Source organism: Pezoporus flaviventris, unplaced genomic scaffold (assembly GCF_033815535.1).
Source record: "Pezoporus flaviventris isolate CSIRO_AGI_PZ_B2104156 unplaced genomic scaffold, CSIRO_AGI_Pfla_v1 ptg000025l, whole genome shotgun sequence".
Lineage (NCBI taxonomy): Eukaryota > Metazoa > Chordata > Aves > Psittaciformes > Psittacidae > Pezoporus > Pezoporus flaviventris.
Genome location: NW_026892573.1, coordinates 22,884,247 through 22,907,921, shown reverse-complemented (window position 1 = coordinate 22,907,921; position 23,675 = coordinate 22,884,247). Strand labels below are relative to the sequence as shown.

The 23,675-nt window shown below is 38.3% G+C and overlaps 1 protein-coding gene across 5 annotated transcripts in view; it reads left to right on the top strand.

Moving 5' to 3' along the window:
• Window positions 1-23,675, top strand: part of CNTN5 (contactin 5) — a 723,743-nt gene that overhangs the window by 530,013 nt on the left and 170,055 nt on the right. For all 5 annotated transcript variants that reach the window (XM_061457841.1, XM_061457839.1, XM_061457838.1 and 2 more), the window contains one exon: window positions 17,137-17,232. In XM_061457841.1, coding sequence (XP_061313825.1) covers window positions 17,137-17,232 — 96 coding nt within the window. The remainder of the gene's footprint in view (window positions 1-17,136; window positions 17,233-23,675) is intronic.

The window sequence follows — 23,675 nt, the reverse complement described above, 5'->3', positions numbered from 1 at the left end:
GAGCAGTTTTGGTAGGAGGCTTGCCAGGCTGGTCAAGAAAACTTTAAATTAGATGTGTTGGGGGAGGGGGCATCATTCCATCCCAACACACCCAGTCAGTTGCCAACACCTATAATAAATGCTCAGAGCAGTGCAGAGATATTCCAGCCACTCTAGCCAATGAGCCAGCTTCATTCGGAACTCGGCTCAGATGCCTCTATACAAATGCCCGTAGCATGGGGAACAAGCAAGAGGAATTAGAGATGTGTGCACGTCTATGGGGGTATGAGATAATGGGCATCACAGAAACATGGTGGGATGGCTCCTATGACAGGACTGTTGGAATGGAAGGTTACAGGCTCTTTAGAAAAGACAGGCCCAGCAGACAGGGAGGGGAAGTTGCTATTTATGTTAGGGATAGGCTGGAGAGTATGGCACTCTGTCTGGGGACAGGTGAGCAGTCCACAGAGTTTGTGGGTCAGGGTTAAAGGGAGAACAGTAATGGGGGACATTACTGTGGGGATCTGTTACAGACTGCCTGATCAAGAGGACTGTGTGGATGAAGCACTCTGTGGACAGATAGGAACAGCCTCACGCTCGCAGGCCCTTGTTCTCATGGCTGACTTCAACCACCCTGACATCTGTTGGAGGGATGGTATGGACCCGCACAAGCAATCCAGGAGGTTCCTCGATTGTGTGGAAGACAACTTCCTTCTGCAAGTAATAGAGGAGACGACAAGGAGAGGTGCCATGCTTGACCTTGTGCTCACCAAGAGGGAAGGGCTCGTTGGAAATGTGACTGTCCAAAGCAGCCTTGGATGCAGCGATCATGAGGTGGTCAAATTCGAGATCCTCAGGACAGTGAGAAGAGCGTGCAGCAAGCTCACTGCCCTGGACTTCAAGCGAGCAGACTTTGGCCTCTTCAGGTACCTGCTTCGTAAGGTTCCATGGGATATAGCCCTAGAGGGTAGGGGGTCCCAAGACTCTTGTTTGATATTCAGGGATCACCTGTTACAAGCTCAGGAGTGTTGCATCCCAACCAGAAGGAAGTGCAGCAGGAGGGCCAGGAGACCTCCTTGGATGGATAAGGAGCTCCTGAGGAAAATTCAAAGGAAAAAAGAGGCTTATAAAAGGTGGCAGCAAGGACAGAAGGCCTGGGAAGAGTACAGGGATGTTGTCCAGGAAGCTAGGGACCAGGTTAGGAAAGCTAAAGCCCAGTTAGAATTAAACTTGGCTAGGGATATTAAGGATAACAGGAAGGGATTCCTCAGGTACACAGCAAATAAAAAACAGGCAAGGGAGAACGTAGGCCCCCTCAGGAAGCTGTCAGGAGAACTGGCTACACAGGATTTGGAGAAGGCTGAGCTTCTGAATGACTTCTTTGCCTTGGTCTTCACTGGCAAAGGCTCTGACCACACCACCCAAGTCTTGGAAGGCAGACGCAGGGACTGTGAGAATAAAGACCTTGGGCCCACTGTAGTAGGGGATCTGGTTCGAGACCATCTTAAAAATCTGAATGCACACAAGTCCGTGGGACCTGATGAAATCCATCCGCGGGTCCTGAAGGAGCTGGCAAATGAAGTTGCCAAGATGCTGGCCATCATATTTGAGAAATCATGGCAGTCAGGGGAAGTTCCCGATGACTGGAAAAAGGGAAATGTAACCCCCATTTTCAAGAAGGGGAAAATGGATGACCCGGGGAATTACAGACCAGTCAGTCTCACCTCTGTGCCTGGCAAAATCTTGGAGCGGATTCTCCTGGAAGGCATGCTAAGGCACATGAAAAACAACAAGGTGGTTGGTGACAGCCAGCATGGCTTCACTAAGGGGAAATCCTGCCTGACCAATTTGGTGGCCTTCTATGATGGGGCTACAGAACTGCTGGACAGGGGTAGAGCAGTTGATGTCATCTACCTGGACTTGTGCAAAGCATTCGACACTGTCGTGCATGACATCCTTGTCTCTAAAATGGAGAGACATCAATTTGATGGATGGAACACTCGGTGGATAAACTGGACCACTGGCTGGATGGCTGCACACAAAGAGTTGTGGTCAATGGCTCAATGTCCGGCTGGAGACCAGTAACGAGTGGTGTCCCTCAGGGATCAGTGTTGGGACCGGTCTTGTTTAACATCTTTGTCGCTGACATCGACAGAGGGATTGAGTGCGCCCTCAGCAAGCTTGCAGATCACACCAAGCTGTGTGGTTCGGTTGATACCCTGGAGGGAAGGAATGCCATCCAGAGGGACCTTGACATGCTTGTGAGGTGGGCTGATGCCAACCTCATGAGGTTTAACCATGACAAGTGCAAGGTCCTACACCTGGGTCAGAGCAATCCCAGGCACAGCTACAGGTTGGGCAGAGAAGAGATTCAGAGCAGCCCTGCGGAGAAGGACTTGGGGGTGTTGGTTGGTGAGAAAATGAACATGAGCCAGCAGTGTGAGCTTGCAGCCCAGAAAGCCAGCAGTATCCTGGGCTGCATCAAAAGGAGTGTGACCAGCAGGTCGAAGGAGATGATCCTGCCCCTCTACTCTGTTCTTGTGAGACCTCACCTGATGTATTGTGTGCAGTTCTGGTGTTCTCAACATAAAAAGGACATGGAACTGTTGGAACAAGTCCAGAGAAAGGCCACGAGGATGATCAGGGGACTGGAGCACCTCCCGTATGAAGATAGGCTGAGGAAGTTGGGGCTGTTCAGCGTGGAGAAGAGAAGGCTGCCTGGAGACCTCATAGCAGCCTTCCAGTATCTGAAGGGGACCTATAGGGATGCTGGGGATGGACTCTTCATTTAGGGATTGTAGTGACAGGACAAGGCGTAGTGGGTTCAAACTTAAACAGGGGAAATTTAGATTGGATATAAGGGAGAAGTTCTTTCCTGTTAGGGTGGTGAGGCACTGGAATGGGTTGCCCAGGGAGGTTGTGAATGCTCCACCCCTGGCAGTGTTCAAGGACAGGTTCTGCGAAGCCTTTGGTGACATGGTTTAGTGTGAGGTGTCCCTGCCCATGGCAGGGGGGTTGGAACTAGATGATCTTAAGGTCCTTTCCAACCCTAGCTATTCTATGATTCTATGCTTCTATGAAGTATAATCACACATGAATCTCCTCACCATTACTTAGTCATACTGCCATTCATTTTAGGTTTGCTTAAATTTGATTCATATTTAGTAGACCATAAACATTTGTGGTATGACCTTATCTGAATCACTAACTGGAAATATTCTAACATGGTATTTTACTTGGAATTAGCTTATTCACAGTTAATTTTAACCTACAATCCATGCTTGTATTGTTAGCTGGAGGCATGTAATAATTAGTAGTAATTGCCTTCTTAGATAAAATGAATGTATGCTACCACTGTAGTTCTTGTCAATAATTTGCAATTACAGTAACAAAAATCTCCTTTCATCTCCTTAGAGTGCAAAATATGTAAAATGGGTTACAATGACTTAAACAAAATACTTTATATTAAGGTACTTTGCTGCTATTCTTTTCAGGTGTTCAGGTATCATGTCCTTAAACATCAGTCCTCATATGAGATTGCTTCAGCTGTGTTAAAGTGATTGCACTGCAATAGTCTGGTACCATTTTTCTGTGCACACATCACTGAAAGGCCTTCATCTTTTTTCTCCTTTATTCTAAGAGTGTCTCTTAACTTGCTATTATTTTTTGTGTAAACAATCTATGCATAAAATCTATATTATGAATCATATTCCAGTGTATACAAACATTTATGCATGTATTTAAATCATTTCAGTGTACTGACTTCAAGTGGATTATTTCTAGGAGTGAACTTAATCATGTAATGTCTATTTGTAGGATCAGCTAGACTCACTAGGAGATTGATTCAGAAGCTCAGATATTTTCCTTTAAAAAAGAAAATGATGAAAAAGTCTGTTTCCTTTTCTCACCTTTAGCTTAATCAAAATATTTTTTCTTAGGCTTTAGGCATTTATCACCATAAGATGTTTTCTGTAATACAAATTAGTCTCATAATTTTTCCCTAAAGCCTTTCAGATTTTTCAGCCTCCCTTTACAAGTATGGCATCAGAACATCATATCATACTTACATGACAGAGAAATTTTCAAAGGACCTGAATTTCAGACACCAAAAACTCAAGCCCTCTTTTGGTTAAAAAACCCTATAACTCACTGGTGTGGGGATAAACAAGCTGTGAACAAAATACTCCTGAAATATTGCAGACTCACATATGCAGAATTTCACCTATTCTTTTTTGTTAGGTTCTTTGGCTGTGTCAGGTTGTTTGCAAATTAATATCTTATATTCAAGAACAATTCTTTCAGCACCTCTGAGGTTACTGATCTGCTTGTTCTAAACCATTCAGTGATCATCTGGCAATATTACTGCAGAAATTGTTGTTCTGTTAGTAGTTAATCTGTGATATTTTTTTTCACCCGTAATTTTCCCTTTGATATTCATTAATATCCAAATAATTCTTTACATCATTACATAATACTAACATCTGACCATTGACCTTCGTAGTCTTCATTTCACAGCTTCTAATTATTTGTTCCACTTCAGTATAGAATCAGGCATTTTCAGCATGTTGCCACTTTGGATTTTCTGAGGTGAATTTTTAACTCCATCATGCAGATGCTTTGATTTTGTCCTTCCTGGTAAAAGCATATTATGTATTTACTGTGCTTTACCGAATGCACACCATATTTTGGAAATAGCTGGATTTATTTTTTTTTTTTATGTTTTTCTCCCATGTCCTCTCTTATGCCTGATTCTCTCTGAATACCTGTTCCAGCTGCTTTATTGTGCCTTCCTACAAGGCCAGTTCTTAACAGGTCTGATTCGTCTAACAGGTTTTCCTATGATCTGGGGAATTCATGAATTCAAGTCCAAAATTTCTCCAGCTTGATTTTTTTTTTTTTTTTAACTTCTCAGTGGTTGATTTTGGTCACATTCTTCAATACCTGTACCATGAAGCCCAGTGTTTCCTTGTAGCAAAGCTTTGTCGAAATATGGGCCTGTGATTAAAGTCAGTCATGGCTTTAAGGCTGCAATGTAGTTGCAGTGTAGGAGAAAGTATGGTTCTTTGGTAGGACACCTAGACTTGTCCTGTAAACATGTTCAGATGACTTTTTATTTTAAAGGATTTCATGTTACTATAATTAGGTGTGGCTGCAGGCTTGGATAGCATGGTCCAACATTTGATACTCTTTTGTAGGTTACAAGGGTAGCAGTCTGTCGTGGGGCGCGAAGGGTTGAGATAACGACAGCCACTAATTAGAGTCTTAAAGGCAGGCTGGGGAAGGAAGAATGCTATACAGTAGAAAACGGAAGAGACAATTCCCAGCACATCATCAGACAGGCATCAGCTCTTCCTTTCGGACCAGTGTGCCTCATGATTGCTACACCGAGCCAAGTATCTAGGTCAGTGGGCTCCTCCAGTACTTTGGAATTTCACTACCGAACAACTGCAAAATCCAGAAGAATTAGTAAAACACTTAAATGAGGTGTGTGGTCATTCTGGCCATACCAGAGATGGACAAATCATGGCAACGTGCTGGGGCTTGGCCTATGCTTACAGGGCCTTGTTCAACACTATCCAGCACCTTCAAAAAGAAAAGAATGTCGGCGGATCTGAGGGCAAAGCGACAGTTATTTTTGGCGCCCCACATTGGACGCCAAAAGGAACTGTCGTGGTTTAAACCCAGTCAGGTAACTTGTTCACTCACTCCCAGTGAGTGGTGCCGAGCTGACAACAATCAAGGTCCGTGTCCGCCTCCCCCCCTGCACCGGGGCTCTCCCCTTCCCCGCTCCCGGAGGAACAGGGAGGAGGATCGAGAGAGTGCAACTCCTACGGGTTGAGACAAGAACAGTCCAGCAACAAATCACCACCGCTACTATCAACTACAACAATGCTAAGGGAAAATAACAAGGGAAGAGAATGCGATACCACCGGCCAAGAAAACGAGTTCCACCCGGAAGCCCGTGTCCTTCCGGGTAACTCCCAGTTACCCCCCACCCCGGGCATGACGTGCTGTGGTATGGAATACCTCCCTGGCTAGCCCAGGTCAGGCGCCCCGTCCCTGCTTCCTCACAGCTTCCCCTCCTCCCTGGCAGAGCATGAGCCTCACAGAGTCCTTGGTCAGGGTAAACATCACTTAGCAACAACTGAAAACATCGGCTTCACCAACACTGTTCTCAAGCTGAAAGTCAAAACACAGCACTGCACCAGTTAACACAAAGGAAAAAACATGACTGCTGAACCCAGGACACAGTCCTTATGGGAAGAGAAGCTGTCCTGCTCTTCTTCCCTGCTGCATTAGTAATACTACCAAATTATCCATAACTTTCAAACCAACAGTTTTTAAAGCTTTGATTGTGCTTAGTATAGCTTCAGTATCAGAATTCTGTGCCACTGTTACATACTGTGCCACTGTCATACATGGCAGTAATTTTCTAGGAAGGTCAGTTGGTCAGTTAGAAAGAGAAGCAATTATTAAATTGCTTAAAGAAACCCATAATGTGTAGCATCTAAATAATTAGTTCAGGAAACATATTTTACTTATATTTGTATTGATCAAAAGGCAATAATACATAATTGTGACAAATGATAAAGGAATTTAAGTGGTCAGACAAACTACTGAAGGATTGCTGCCTGAATTCTGAAAATAAAGACTCCTGATTACTTCTGCTGTCCAGACTGTCACTACATGGCAGGTTGTGTAGTACTACTGATGTTATCTGTGCCTGAATTCAGTTTCTTATATTGATATCTTAGGTAGGATATCATTTTGGTGAGAAGCATAACAATCTCAAGTAAAAAGAGAAAGGAGAGCAGAGGGGAGAGGAGGAGAGGAGGAAAAGGTAAAACTGCATGCTAAACGAGCTCTCTGATGCGAGCACATGGCTGAATTAGAAAACATATAGCATAGAAGAATAGCATTAGAAAGCTGGAGACAATTTATTTAACTTTGATGACTCTTACTTGTTCAATTACATGCTCATATCCTAAACTGTGATTTGCAGTGTCTGATATCACCTTGATATTAAGCAGATTAATGTGTTCCAATACAAACTGCCATATCAAAAACATTACCTGGGATCATATGTAAGAACCACCTGCTACCTGGGAAACACTCTGTGTTTGTAAGGCTTTCATTTCCAATTGAGCTATTCAGCTAAGAGCAAGGTCTTCCAGATTTACTCCTTGGATGTGTACAAGCACTTAGTTATCTTGTGACAATTGACTTCTAGGTCATATTGGGCACTACAGCTCTTGGAGAACAGCAAATAACTAATTTCTGGGAGATTATGACCTTCTTTTCTGATGACAGACTGCAAGTGAAGTATGGAGGCATTTATACACATTAGTCTAGTGAAAAGTCAGCATTGCAAAATGATTTGTCTAGAGTTAAGTCAGAATTTTGTTTGTCATACCTCATGGAAAAGGTGTCTGCAAGCCTCCAGCTGTAACTGAACGTGGACACCCATGCCAGAAGTCCAAGCCTTAGATTTGAACAGCTGTTCTCACATATTTCTCCTAGCTCACTCATATATAACTTGCAATTCTGACACAAAACCTCCATTTATTTAAAATATAATTAAATCAGGAAAAGAAAAGTCAGTAACAAGGAGCCCTCTGATCATCTTCACGGCCCTCCTGTAGACTCCTGCAATACCATTTCATGTGATAAATTCCAGCTTTGGCAAAGCCAGATTTGGAACTTAAGAGATGTAGGAGAGAGGATCCTTGAGTCTATGTGTTTGCAACATTGTCCTCTGCATGCAGAAATTAAGCATTATGTTCTCTTTTGGACTGGATCCCATGATCTTGAAGTATTAAACGTACAAAAGCAATGTTTTAGACTCAAACATGCATGATCTTAATGATATGCAGAATATGTTATCCTTCATTACTTGATCACACAAAGTGGTCAGAAAAGCTTTTTTCACTGTGTCCTGGGTTCAGCAGTAGCAGTCATTTTTCTCCTTCTTGGTAGCTGGTGTAGTGCAGTGTTTTGACTTTCAGCTCGGGAACAGAGCTGATAGCTAAGTGATGTTTACCCTGACCAAGGACTCTGTGAGGCTCATGCTCTGCCAGGGAGGAGGGGAGGCCGGGAGGAAGCAGAGACAGGACACCTGACCCAAACTGACCAAAGAGGTATTCCATACCACAGCACGTCATGCCCAGGATGTAACTGGGAGTTAGCCGGAAGGGCTGGGAGACTGCAGGGTTGGAGGAGGTATCGGTCGGAGCTTGGTCGGGCTTGGGGGGCGAGTTATCGGTCAGCTGGTGCTGAGGTGTTGTATTCTCTTCCCTTGTTATTTCCTTTATCATTATTATCATTGGTGGTAGCAGTAGTGATTTGTGTTATACCTTAGTTACTAAACTGTTCTTATCTCAACCGGTGGGAGTTGCATTCTTTTCGATTCTCCTCTCCGTCCCTCCGGGAGCAGGGGGAAGGCAAGAAAGGGGGGGAAGTGAGCGAACGAATTACCTGACTGGGTTTAAACCACGACACACTGTATTATTGTTACAAGATGAGAGTCCTACGAAACACAACACCTATATAGTGATTTTAGAAGAGATTAGTTATTCACAATTTTATATGACATCATATGATAAGAAACTGTACTGTGCTAGTCATTCCTTGTTTAATTATGTAAAATCTCAACTGGCATTGCTAACTTTAGACACTAATTAAAGGAAGGAAACATCAGATCTCGTTGAAGAAAGTCGAATAAAATGAAATGGTGTTTTAATATATCCTTGAATATTTGGAATTATTTTAACTGAAAAAGTGACTAAAGAAGCACATAAGAAAAAGGGAAGAAGCATTCATAAGTACAAAGAAAAAGTAAGAAAGTAGAGTTATCAATGTCACGTCCACAGAATTTATACAGGTTAGTATAAGACTCAGTGCCAGGAAGGTGTATTAAAAAGCATGCAAATAGAAATGTGTGTTTCTCAAAATGCAGATAACATTATGTAAAACAATGTGTTTACAAAAGAATACATTGCATATATTACTGAGATGAAAATCTGTTTACTCAGAAGCTCTGGAAATATTACCATCTACTGACCTACTTTAGTTTGGTGATTAAATATATGGCAACTATATTTGAAAATCTTTCATTTGTAACTTGAGGTTTGTTGTTTATTTGTTTGGTTTTAGCTGTTGCTTCTAAGTGACAGATCATGAATGAAGGGAAAGGATGAAAAAGTCATAACTATAATATTTCCAGTTGCTTCTGTGTTTTGCATTAATATTGCAGTAGAAGATAGGAAAGACAGCTAAGAAGCATGCTGAAATAATGCTTGTGAGAATAGGTGAAACCTGACAGACACAGAATTATTGTACCTGATTAACTGTAGCCATCAACAACTGTAACTACAAACATCCCAGTTCTTGTACAATTAACATGGCAAGCTGAATCGTATAGCTCCATAATTTTCAACATAATCTTGTTATTTTATTCTACAAGTATTTCTCCTTCTATTTCACTTTGATCCAGTACTTTGGGATGTATGAGTGCAGAAATCCTACTGAAATTTAGTTTTTGATATCTGCAGTTTCCCTTTCTTCATCAAGGATTAGGCTTTATTGATGATAATGGTGGTATTCACTGATGCTACTGAAACTAGGTGTAATAAAATAAAAACTTCTTCAAAGATCCTAATGCACATGCGACTCATGAAACACCTTTCCATGAATCATTAGATTATATAAAAAATGAGTAGCTGGTCAAGAGAAAACTGTGAAAGAAACATATCAATTTATATTTTCTATAAATTCTATGTAGGATCACAGGTAGTGAATATTTTAAATGAAAAGTACTATTCCCATTTAACAAGTATGGCATAGTAAATAGAGGCAACTCCTATTTTTCACCTTTTGGAAAAAGTTCTAGTGTTTTAATAATTAATAATTTAATTAAAATTAATAATTATTTTGTGAAGAAAAATAAAATTAAAACAATTCTTACACCAGATTTCATGCATGAATAAATAAATAATTTTAGGAAAGAGTTCTATGTATTTCTTGTTCTCACCAGAATAGTTAATTATTACTATAAAAAATCGTATTTTGGTAGCATGTATTAGCCACATTTACAGATTTGTGACTTCTCTGGGATAGGAAATGTAGAAAGTACAAAAAAGATGTTCTCTACTTTCAAGATAGAGCAGCTAGACATAAACAGCATGATGAAGACGGGCAATAAACAGGATAATACTGACTGCAGTAGACTATGTAATTTTTAATTGTTATAATGTATGAAAACGATATATATAAAAATGTCATTAAGGGTAGAAAAAACCCAATGTTCCTTCATTTAACTCCTCCATTTCATAGTGCAAATTTAGTTCAGGGCTAATGAATAGTGTATACCTTATAGTTCATGTTGACAGCAGGGCAAAAAGAAAATTATCTTCTTTTTACAAGAACATGCACAAGGACCACCATTGTTCAAAGATCCCTTAATGACTTATCTTTTTCTTATCTTCTTTGTAGTATCTAAGAAAGATTCTGGAAGGTGTTGATCTGAATATAAGAAAATATAGTATCTTTTGTTTTCTTCATCTTTTATGATTTCCAACAGGACTATTTAAACTTTCTCCTGTGCTCTTTGTCATCTTTGAAAACATGTCCAACCATCCCCTTTCTTTAAAACTCTTGTGGCGCTGCAGATGTAGAGACATAGGGTGGCTGATACACATGCTTAATACATCACTGCTTCTCTGTACTCTCGCTCTTCCTGTTGTGCTGTCCTGTTGTGTCTCATTACATAACTGCATAGGAACTTCTTTTAACTTCTTTGAGAAAAGAAATTACTTTTTTCAGGTCATGTCAGACTGATGATCTGTGAAGGATTCTAAAGATTTCTTGTAATAATAACAGCAACAGTGATAATAAGCTTGATACATTCAAAAGTACTTGAATCTTGCCCTTACTTTGTCACATAAAAGTCATATGGTAATGTGATTTTTAAAAGTTCAAGATGTATGCTTTTCCTAGTAACTGTGGTGAGACAATGATTCTGTCATGGCAGAAATCTTTATGTCTGAGCTTCTTTTCACACCCTTTCTAGTTAATGTCTTTATTAAGTTACTCTTAGGTTCAATAAGTGATTCTAATAGTATGGCTCCACCTAGTTAATCTCATTTTTCTATAAGTGTATGTCAATAAAAATGATCTATTAATTTCTTTGGACATCTTGATATCCTGTGAATATTGCATTTAATTCATCCAATTGAAACGTTCTCTATACAATCACACATAATTTGTTTTTAAAACCTATCTTTCATTCTTCTATAGCTTGTGTTTATGGGATATTAAACACAACATTTATTTTTACCTTTGTTTAGACTGTACAGTCAAAACATGTTTTTGATTTAGGGTATAATGGAATTTTGAAAAACGTGTGTATTATGGTATTCTTTTACCTGTGAATCTTACCCTTTTTGGAGAGCTGCAGTTCCAGCTCAAGGTCTATTTCTTAGTCCTGTCTTTCAGATACAAGATGAGGAAGGCTACCTGCTCTATAGTGACAATGCAATGAATAAGTTTGTCCTTGGCCTGACAGAAGAATTTTACCTTGTGTAGAGCTATTTTTACCTTATCAGGAAGAATATTGCCTGCTTTATACTTATCTTTAGATATCTTCAACATATGTCTTTAAACATTCTAATACATATCAGACAATATCCATTTTAAACTCTGTCATAAATCTGCACATAAAATAGTTTAAACTCACAGATTTGGGCTGGTAGAGGACATTGTTCTGCAGCAACCTAATTTCTACCTTGAAAGTGAATTGACTGGTTTAAGGCATTGATAATGAACTACAGAGCCTTCCACAGCTTCTGTGCTAATTTACCAAGCAATAATTGCCTAAAACAAAACCCAGATCTGTTTCTTATTTTTAATTTTATCCTAATTTCATGACAGTCATCAGTGGACTGTTGCCTGGGTCACAAAACCCTGCTGCTTCACAGCTACCATCAGCTGCAGCCAACTGAGGAACACAGAGGCTGAATGATCCTTCCTATGCATGCCAAAAAGGCACACTACAGTGAAGGTGAATTGGAAGGCCATTAATTGGTAAAAACTGCTTGAACTTCTGTAAAAGTCCTTCTGTCAGTGGCAGAATTTTTCCCCTTTATTTGATTATTTATTTTGTTTTTAGTCCTGCAAAGCTTTCCTGTTGCTTTGACTGCCTTGAGATTTTTCCTCATTTATTTTCCATTATATCTTTCACCGTCTGCAGAGGTGTTTTGTTTTCTGTTGGGTCTTATTTAAACTGATACTCTTGTGGTGCTGGGTGTCATTCTTCTGCAGTGCGCGTCACTATGTACATACATGTGCTGAGAGAAACCTATGCTTCAGCTCATTTCAGAATAATGGTGATACCCACACTACTGCGAGAGACAGACATAATACTTGGCAGAGGTAGTATGACCTTCTGAAATGGTCTGAAACACTAGGTCTGTAAATTCTTTACTGTTTCCCTTTCATAGTGGAGACCACTCCTGTGTCGCAGGTTGTACTCTAGTGACACTGTATAATATTTGTTGAATAAAATTATTTTTAGCAATAAAGACAGTTGTGCTACTCCTGCCACACACACTCCATGCTAAATGTTCTTTGCATGTTTTGCATATGTATTGCTAATACTATCTTTACATTAGATACGGTAACTGACACTTAACTGTACATTTTGAAAATGGTCAAGCCTGTGCTTGAAGAGATGTAGCTAAAACCCCAGGAACTGCTTTGAAAATAACATAATAGGCATTATCATCTTTGCCCCTAGCACTATGATAAGAGTAAATAAATTCAATCTTTCAGGGCAGAGGATGAACACCTATGGAGTACAAATAGGCATTTTCTTATCAGTAACGCATATACATGATACTATGAAGGATAGATTCATTCTGTGTGAGGCTGTCTGACATGTCATACACGTTACAGGTCTATAATGCAACAACCCTGAGCTGATAGCCAGCACTACTGAGAGGTTACAGTCCCAACCAAAGCTGTCCACCCTTTCTTTTATTATTTTTTTATAGTTTTAAAAGTAAAAGATAGGGTTCTGGATGCTTTTTTTAGTAGCTTGCTTTCTTCTTTTTTTTTCAATATAGTGAGATATGAGACATCTGAGATTTACAGGAAATGAATTTCATTTCCCTTTCATTTGATTTTTTTCCATATTGGACTTAATATCTTAATGTGGGGGAACTGCAGGCATGATCCTTCACCTTTCCTTCCTTTTAAGCTTTCCTACATTCAGTCATTTGACAGCTAAATCCTTGCTTTTGTACCTGTTAATCCTTTCTTTCACTGTATATTAACAAGAAATCCAATTCGGAACCCACAGATAGCCAAATAAAACCTGTTTGTTACCTTTCTTCTTTAGTTTGAAATTAATTGGCTTGAACAAATAGAAACTTGAGTCATACATAGGACTTTTATTTTTAAATAAAAATATCTTTGTTTTCTTGTTTGGAGGAAAAAAAGAAAAAAAAAAAAAAGAGTATTTGCCCATCACGGTACTCATACAAAACAGGAAACAGGAAAAAAAGTCCCAAGTTTGCTATAGCTAATTGGAAAATCACATTTATTTACATGAGTTAAAAATAGCAAAAATTAGAAAACTTTACTTCTGCCTATGGAAGTTACAATTTAGATGTCACAGATTTCCCTTCTTTTGTGTTGGCAGGCTTCCATGTTGTGTATCACAGGCAGTAAAAACTTTATATAAAAGATGAAAACATACAGCCCTAGGAGACAGAAGATTCTACATTAAAAGTAAAATATGTTATGCTACTGCAGATATATGTAAATTATAAGATTTTTTCAAGAAAATAATGTGCATTTTCCAAAATCAAAGGTTTTAGAAAAGAAATCAATATTTCAAATTTACTTTGGAATTAAAATCAAAAGACTGTAGTACTTTTTTTTTTTTCAAAAATAAGTGTATTTCTGCAAATTCTGATTAATTCTTTTCAGGCTTAAAAGAAATTGCAGAAACAGTCTGAAATAAAATCACAGAGACTTTTTTAGAAGCAGAAAAGATTGCTTCCTTGTCCCTCTATGTAAATTGCAAAGAATCTCTCCTTACACTAGTATGACTTTTTACTATTGAACTCATGATATTTTCATTTATTCAGCTATTTGATTCTCTGATCCAAATTATTATTTTAAATAAATGTATCTACTTTTATAATGCATGTAGCAGATATGCAGTATGGGTTTCAGATAGCCACTAGTATTAAAGCTCTTTTTCTGATGTCTGCAACATAGATTCTTCTTTTCCTCCAAATGCTGGGGAATTACTGCTCTGTTAATACCTGTTCCAACAGAGAAAGAAATGGTCTATGTGTTTCTCATAGAGGTGTTATTCTGGTTTCAGAGTATCTTCTCGAAACATGTTGAAAACATGGCACATCAGTTCAAATTCTAGCCACATTTTAAATTCACTGAGGTTTGTTTGTGCATAGTCTGGAGGTTTGAAGGCATTTGAGGAGTAAATCTAATTTCATGTTTTAGGACACCCGTATAGAAAAGATTTATCATATTTTCTTGAGAAGGAAGACTACAAGAACAATTTTATAATAATTTAGTGTCATTCTTGCCTGAAAAAATGACCGTGAAGAAAATCAAGGGGACACACCATTTTTAGAAGGACTCGGCAATAATGCATTAAAAAGGATTATTGTATTCCTAAATTGTGCATTAAAATAAAAGCTAAACATTGGTTTCTTAATAGGCTGCATACAATATTGGCTCATAGATCAGCTTCCTTTTAGAAATATACAAGACTTAACACAAGCATACATAAATTTGTAGACCCAAAGTTGCATGCAAGTAAAATCCAGGCATTCTTAACTAGGGTAACTTTTCCTTCAAAGCTGTTCTCCTATCAAGAAAAAACTCTTTATGCAGGGATATACCAGGTCACTACTTTCTAAACATAAAATAATGTTACATCTCTGCAGAATCTACTATCAAGTAACATTAGGTGGCATTGTAAGTGGAATTACACCAGATTTATTATTTATTATTTATTATTTATTATTTATTATAACCCATTATTTTAAAGTGCAATACAATATTTCATTAACTATTGCCTAGCAAAATTTGGCAGGATTTGGGAAAGTTGCCTTATTATTTGTTAAAATTCTGCTGAAGCCCATCCACCTTTTATCTATTCAAACATGGTATCTACTGTTGAAATCAGAACACTAATTAATTTTGTCTAAAACCAACATAAATTTAGATACATTGAAATTTTAGGCTTCCAACTATATTCAAGTCATGCTTTAGAAATGTGATTTTCAGAATCTGACAGAGAACAGTCAATTGAGTGCAGTTAAGAACGTAACAATTCTAACTGTTTGGTGTTGTCTGGCTCATACCAGCACCTTGGTCTATATGCAGAAATTAAAATGTATGGCTGTAGTTCATTAAATGTCAATGAGAGATGCACCCACTGGTCCCATTGATTCATATTTGGGATCTAGTGCGTACTGAAGCTTCTGTGTCCTTTTCAAAGGTGTCACTGGGTACCCTTATTGCACCTCTTTTCACCTTGATTCATCCACATAAGGAGAAACGTCTGAAAAAACCCTTATTGAATAGCAGCTTTAAATGGCATTACTGGCACTGAGGAATGGATAAAGGCACTAGTTTGATGGCAGAACTGAGCTGTCCTATCTCTTCTGCTACAGATAACTCATGCTAGAGCATAGCTATCTACCTCAAATGTGAATCCAGGTTCAGTGTTCCATGAGGTAAAAAGAATAATCAGATCCTCTGGTTGAGAGGCTTTAAATACAATAAACTGTTCATAGCAGTGCTCCACAGCCTCATACAAATTTTTTTGTATGAAAAGTGAAATGTTGAAGGGCTTCGGGGTGTTGGTGGATGAGAAAATGAATATGAGCAGGCAGTGTGCGCCCACAGCCCAGAAAGCCAACTGTATCCTGGGCTGCATCAAGAGGAGCGTGACCAGCAGGTCAAAGGAGGTGATCCTGCCCTTCTACTCTGCTCTTGTGAGACCTCACTTGGAGTATTGTGTGCAGTTCTGGTGTCCTCAACATAAAAAGGACATGGAACTATTGGAACAAGTCCAGAGAAGGGCCACGAGGATGTTCAGGGGAGTGGAGCACCTCCCGTATGAAGAGGCTGAGAAAGTTGGGGCTGTTCAACCTGGAGAAGAGAAGGCTGCATGGAGACCTCATAGCAGCCTTCCAGTATCTGAAGGGGACCTATAGGGATGCTGGGGATGGACTCTTCATTAGGGACTGTAGTGACAGGGCAAGGGGTAAGGGGTGAAAACTTAAACAGGGGAAGTTAGATTGGATAAGGAGAAGGTTCTTTATTCTGAGGGTGGTGAGGCACTGGAATGGGTTGCCCAAGGAAGTTGTGAATGCTCCATCCCTGGCAGTGTTCAGGGCCATGTTGGACAAAGCCTTGGGTGACATGGTTTAATGTGAGGTGTCCCTGCCCATGGCAGGCAGTTTGGAACTAGATGATCTTAAGGTCTTTCCAACCCTAACTATTCTATGATTCTATGTTCCTTATTCTCCCACTGGAAGGAAACTTTTAGAGGGAAAATAAATTTTCCCACAACTGAATTGTGTTTATAACATTGAAGAAACCAGAATGAAATATTCAAAAGGAGTGAATGTGCTATAGACTAGAATTGGGGTTAGATCCAATGCAGTTGATTCTCTCTTCTTCTCATCACAATGTACCATGCAGTGTCCAAATGACATTAGCAACATATCAGTCTGGATGTTGGCCAAGGTGTTTGCTTGACTTTTCTTTTTTTTTGCAGTGTATGAATCATTTCTACTGGTGATAAAAAACAAACAGGATATGGGAAAAAAAAAAAGAGCACTATTAATTTTTTCTGTAAATGGTATATATATTGTCTGCTGCTTTTCCTTTGATACTGGATCTAAGTGCACTGAAAAGAGTAATAAATTGCTGATGCAACATGGAATTTTTTTGTGATGGAATTAGATTTATTTTTTAAAGGCCCTTCTATTTTAGATTAAGGTATGAAAAAAGGAACTGTCAGCTTTACAAGAGGAAATAAAATGTAAGTCACAGTAACCACAAAATTTAGAATCTTTGTTATGTAACTAAATTGCTCTGTTCTTTTGATAGATCTGGGGAATTTTAGCGGCCGGACAAGAAGTGCTGTCTCTGTACGTGAAGGTCAAGGAGTTGTTCTGATGTGCTCCCCTCCACTTCATTCACCAGGTACAGTAGGCTGCAGCTTGTATGCACGCTGGCCCTTTAAATTTTTCTCATTATTGGATGCTCAGTAATTTAGTTACAAGGTGTGTTTAATTGTGGAACTTCTGAAACTAAATGCCCAGCACTCTGCTGATAGTTTTTTGGGTACCAAAGGAGTAATTAAAGCCCATGTACTGCAAACGGCACCTAATAACAGCAGAATTTCTGTTAGAAGATTGTCTTATTCCCAGTATAAAACTTGAACGTAACAGTCTCCGTGCCACCTATGGTAAATATGCTGCCTTGCAGTCACAGATTTCTTTTAGAGTTTAGAAGCCTTCAGAAGTTATTCCAAATGTCAGTGCCAAGATACCGTTGTTGAATACAAATTGTCTTTTGTTTTCTGTGGTACAGATGTGATTTTAGTTGCTGTTTCTTGCTGTATAGCTTGGTTGGCAGTACAACTGCATCATTGACAGAAGTCAGAAATATCATAAATCCCACAAAATGCCTCTGGATTCCCAAATGAAATTGTAGATATTCTAGAAAGGTTACATTTTGCTTTTTAAATCGTCACTGCTTCAGTGTCTGCAGATAGCTAAGTATGTCTTTATATTTGCATATCATATAGCACCTGGAGAGACAATGCTAGCCAGAATATCTTGGTTTTCAATGCATGCAGTATAGTCTATCCTTTTCCTCTTTGGGAAACAAGATCTGTACTGAGGGAAGATTTTCTTCCTCCAAATTTGAGCCCTGAAAGAAGGTTACATTGAAGATGGAAGAGCTGCAGAAATGAAAATCTCTGAGTTTCTGTTAGAGAAATTTTTTGTTTCCATTTATTCTGGAGTGATGACAATTATCAATGTAATTAAGGCTTTTTACCTTCTGGACATCTCTCTGCTTTTCTCTCTTCTGAGTACATTCTCTTTTTATAGTTTTTGTTTCTGAACTTGACACTACAATCTCTGTGTGATGGGACTGAATGCATGGCATTAAGGCTTGATTATGATAAGTAAACAGAGGGGAAAGACATAGGCAGAAAAAGAGCTGAATTTGATTCCCCAAACAAACTGAGAATGTAAGGATAGATGAGCATCAATAGTGAGTAGTCATATACCTTTTAACAGCAGTCATTCCACAAAATGCACCTTACATGTCATCAAACTGTTTACATATTTTTTTGCTAAAATTATGCTTTTAAACTTATATTTAGACAGATTCCAATGCAGTGTTTTCCTGTAACACACACATTGCCTTTCATGATGAAAAAATAGTACCTTTCATTTTCTTCAGTGAGCCACCAAATCTACTGCAAGCGGTATCAGTATAGTGGCTGGAGTCTCCTGGGAAAGGGAAGAGCTACCTCCATGGGCCTTCCAAAAAATTCCACATCAGGTGATGTTTCAAGAATAAATCATTCCATGAAGCTCTGGCAATATGCTACAAGACACTAATGAAAAATTACTTCCAGATCAGAGTCAGTTTGGGAAAAATAATTTTGGAGAAAATCGGAATGTTAAGGGGGAAGTATGTGAGTTCAGTTCTGAAATTAAGCAACGAACATGGAACTTCTTTTCCAGCTACAAAAAGTCTTTTTCAGTGCAGAGAAACTTCAAGGATTTATGTGCAGAGACATCTAAAATACATCTTTTAATTTTTTTGTTTTTTTTTTTTTAACTTCTGGATATTTCGTTTTAGTTTCTATGTCTAGATGGTATTGTTTTCTAAATAGTCCTAAGAAGTTTGACCCTTAAAATCACCTAGGAGACAGACTTTCAAGTGAATGCTAAACAACTGTAGTGGATATATCTAAGCTAGAGACTATTCAAAGTATGTTCAAAATGTGTGAACATCTAACATTAACAACACCATGAGTTATGGGAGTGTTTTTGATGATAGAGAATTTTTTTGTGGATGAACACCACAAGCTACCCTATATTGTGTTTTTTTTCACATTGATCAGCACTTTTAGAAATAATTTTCACTTACATATCCCAGGAGATAAATCCATGATACAGTATCAAACCTAATCATTCCCCACAACCTCGTAAGTAATTTGTCCTTCAACAAAATCCCATTTCTCACTCTCTAAAGTCAATAACTAGTTATAAACTTGCCTAAGAATTTCAGTATTGAGACCTTTTAGCAAAACATTGTTGGAAAAGAAAGATGATTTAGTGAAAGAACACTGTATTAAGAGATATGGGTTTATTAACATGTTTTCAAATGAAAGATAAAATAAATACTTTTGCTGAATAAAACCTGCATTCCATTCTTACAGAACACAATTCTAGAAAAATCTGAAAGTCTTTAAAAAGCACCACTGACTGAAAAAATGCTACACTAATTTCTTTTGACAGGAACTTAATCAGAAAACAAGTTTTATGTGTATAGAGACTTGATTTCTGTTTATTGATGCTGTCATATATTATCAAGAGGTAGTGCAATAAGCAAAAAACACCCAAACCCAAACTTGTGATACGTATAGATTATTCACGTAGGTTTTCATTAGATTGCTGTCCAAATATTTTACGAAGAAATAAGTTGGGGGGAGAGAGGGTAAGAGAGGAGAAGTGCACCTGAGATATATTCAGAATATTTGCAGTGCATATTCAGATGAGAGAATTATTTCTAGGTTTTAATAAATGAATTTGTTAAGTTATTGTCGTCTTTGATAAGAAATACCTGAACAGCAAAGCAAGAGAGTTTTAAAGAGATACTTCTTCAGAACAGTGAAGGAAAATATGTTAAATGAAAAGGATTTTGTGCAGATTCCTTATGACAAACAGGCGCCAGAGGGTTCTCACCTCCTGCTTTTCCTGGACCATCACTCCAAAAACAATGCTGCCTCTGACTTCATTGTGAGTCCTGTATCATTTAAATGTGTCTAATCCAGAAGTTTTTCCACTAATCTTTTTTTTGTTACAAATCCTTAAGTTGCCCCTTATGAAATATATTAATCATGGATAACTCAATCATCCACAAGCATAACATTTTATCCTTTTTTTTTTTTCCTTCCATAAACATAATATTTGATTCTTCTTCACCCCACATTAGTTTTCTCTCTAAGATGGGTTTCCTAGAGGTTAACTCTTGATGCACTTGCTAACAGGAGGTTCATTAGTTACCAGCTGCTTAAGTAAAAGTTTAGTTTGATGTCTCCATTTTAAAAGGCCTCTACTGCTTTTTTCTGTAAACAGGATTATGGCTTTTCGTTGCGGTATTTTAAAGGATGTAAATATAGGGGTTTATTCAGTCATTTAATCATCTTAATTACAGTGAGATTAAAAATAAATGGAATATTTCATCCAGATTTGCATATTTCCCTCAGAATTAGTACTTCAGCTGAGCTTTTTAAGGCTTTTATTCAAAGCTTTCAGTATAAGCTTAATAGAGAACAATGATTCCCAGTGTTAGAATGAGAACAGTAATGATGTTTGCAGGGGAAGGCAGATGTGTGCTCCCTTCCATCTCAAAGGGATGCTGCCGTCTGGAGGGAGCGCTGCCACATAATTTTCCACAACATGTAACATTGCTACAGATGTTAAACCATAACTTCATTTTATTTCTTTCTGAAGGATGAAGATCTTACCCTGTTTAGAAACTGTATTAGAGGCTGCATGTTTTAGGCCCCCTCTTTAGTATTATAAAATTCTAGATTTCATGAGAAGTGCTTCATCAGAGATGATCAATGCCAGTACTACGGGGATCACGGTCCTTCCTGTGCATGTCTGGGAAGACATCCATGTTCTGGGTGTTTGAATAGTGTGTTGCTAAACTGGGAAGCTGCTGAAATAAAACTCTTACTACAAAGGTCTAGGAGGTTTTTCCTGTTCTGCTCCCTATACAACTGTCCTAGTCCTCATATTAGTTGGACAAAGTCATGTCAAATAATGTTTTTTTAGGTTGTTCTGAGCTCTGACATACACAGAAACCTGCTTTGGAAGTAAACACAAACCAATCACTTCTCACTGCTCAGGGTCTGCAAAAGGAATCTGAGTTTGCTTTAAAACTGCAGCTTTGGACTGCAGCTTCACTACAAGTAGGAAAGTAAGTTCAACTGATGTGCGGTAGCTCTGTAGCTAGAACTCCCTTGACTAGGTCCATACTCCACAAAATATACATAGGAATAACAAGACAGGTTCTGAATGACCTCATTCAGGAACAGAATTATTAGGAGTAGACAGTTATGATAACAAGATTGTTATATTTGGGCTGGACTGCCCTCAGTATGCTCATTAGTTTGTTTGCAGGCAATTTACTCAGGGCAATTTTGCATGCAGGGCACAGCAAATTCTGTTTTGAAGACATTTATATACCCTCTGGCTCTCCATTCACTAAGCTGGCTTTTGTGAATGTAATTCACAGATGTCTAACTTTATGTATATGAAGGTTACAAGGTTATCTTAAAGCTGTGGATTAAATCCCAGGATCCAGGCACCTGACAGTGGCATTTCAGTACACAACAGTAGAGAGCTTATGTATTTATGTGGTTCTAGCCATTACCAGCTTCTTCAGAATCATAGGAAACCTGTGTGAACTCAGACCTCGCCATCTCTCTCTAGACATGGCTGAATGCTACTTCATCACGTTAACCTGTCACTATAGGTGAATATTTCTTCCTGACCATGATTTGTGGTATCAGTATGATTCTGTATGTATTAAACAGCAAAGTAACATCCAGGTTTTTTCTGTGGTATAGTTTTTCAAATCTGACTTTGCAAATCAACTTTAGCATAGAAAGCTATATAATTTGCTTCCAGGAAAGACCAACGTGTAGGTAAAAGTCATATTTCTCTCTCACCTTGAAAGTAAGGAGGACTGTTTTACTTGCTATCAAAGCACTGGCCACCCACAGTATTATGAGAACAACAGCTGGACAGGTCATGTCTCCAGCCATGATTCTCTCTTAATTTAAACAGAACTTATTAATCAGTCAGTACCTTCTATTAGAAATTTGTAGAGGTGAGCATGTATGAAATAATTTAAACAGAACTTATTAATCAGTCAGTACCTTCTATCAGAAGTTTGTAGAGGTGAGCATGTATGAAACTGGTGATAGCAAATAGAACATTCCGCATTCACTGGATATAACTACTGTGTCTTAACTGCTGAGCTTGCTGGGAAGGTAGAACTGTCCAGTACCCTGATCCTTCTCCTACTAGCAGAATTGAGATTTAGAGGAACAGTGAAGTTTGGTTTTTTGGTTGTTTTTTTGTTTTGGTTTTTTGGGTGTTAGGTGTTTGTTTTTGTTTGTTTGTTTGTTTTTTCTGTAAGAGTTACATTAATGTTAAAATGGAAGCTAAATATGTGTCCTAGACTTAACAAACAGGTGATCTGTAGCAAAGGGATCTATATGAAGACATACAGGACACTCATTTTATCCATGTTTTGATCTCTTGTAATTGCATGAGATTGCTTTTTATTCATTTCAGTTCATTGTGAGAGCATGGTGCTGAGCTACAGAAACAGGCCATTTAAGGAATAAGTGCTGAATAGAAGTTTCTTTAATAAAATCTGAATAGATCATACAAAGAAGACAAGATAGCACAGCTTCTCTTTCATTTCTTTACATGTCCATAACTTATACATTATCATAATGTTCATATAAAATATTTTAAAAACACTATTTTGACAGGCACGTGTATCAACAGAATGAGTTAACTGTCAAGAGTTGGAGGGTTCGTGTACTTCCCTCTTCATTTTTACTATATTTTTGTGTTTATTTGACTTGAATGCTAATGAAGCTTGTGTACTTTGCTTTTCAATAGGAGAGGAAAAAAAGAGTTGCTAGAAGATAGGTTCACAGTCCTTTAAACTCTTATATTCCTATCCTAATTCTGGGTTAATTCCATAGGTCATCTCATCTCTTCACCCACATTTTTCCCTGGAAGATGTTTCCCTCTTGGATCCTCCATCACTTTTAGTAGACTGCTTTTAAAATTTTCTTGTCTGTAATACTAATTCCCATATGTGCTGTCATTAAAGTGAACATCCATGGCCTCTGATACAGCTCAGCAGAGGAATCTGTATTCTTTATCTGTGTAACTGATTGATGACTGTGCCTGTAGTTTTCATTATAGCATCATAGAATGCACAAATACAATTAACTGTTTTTTCCTTCTATGCTCTTTTCATTACTCAATACATGACCAGTAATTTTGCTGTTGACTTCCCTGGAGCACTTTATGGAGTTTCCTTCCTCAATCTTGTTGAAGGCATGCATCTGAGGCTATGAAATTTAAGAGTTTCTGAATGAAAGAATTTTCTGTAGGGTAGCATTGTTACAAGCTATGTTTGCCAATAAGGAAGTACTCCCAGTCTTTTGACAGTGTGTTGTTATTAGATTTTAAGCACATTTTGATGACCTGTTTATGCCCCAAATTCTAGGCAATGTCTATGTAGTAGAAAAAGAAAAATAATTATTATCAATTTGAACTTTGTTAACATAGAAGTCTAGATTT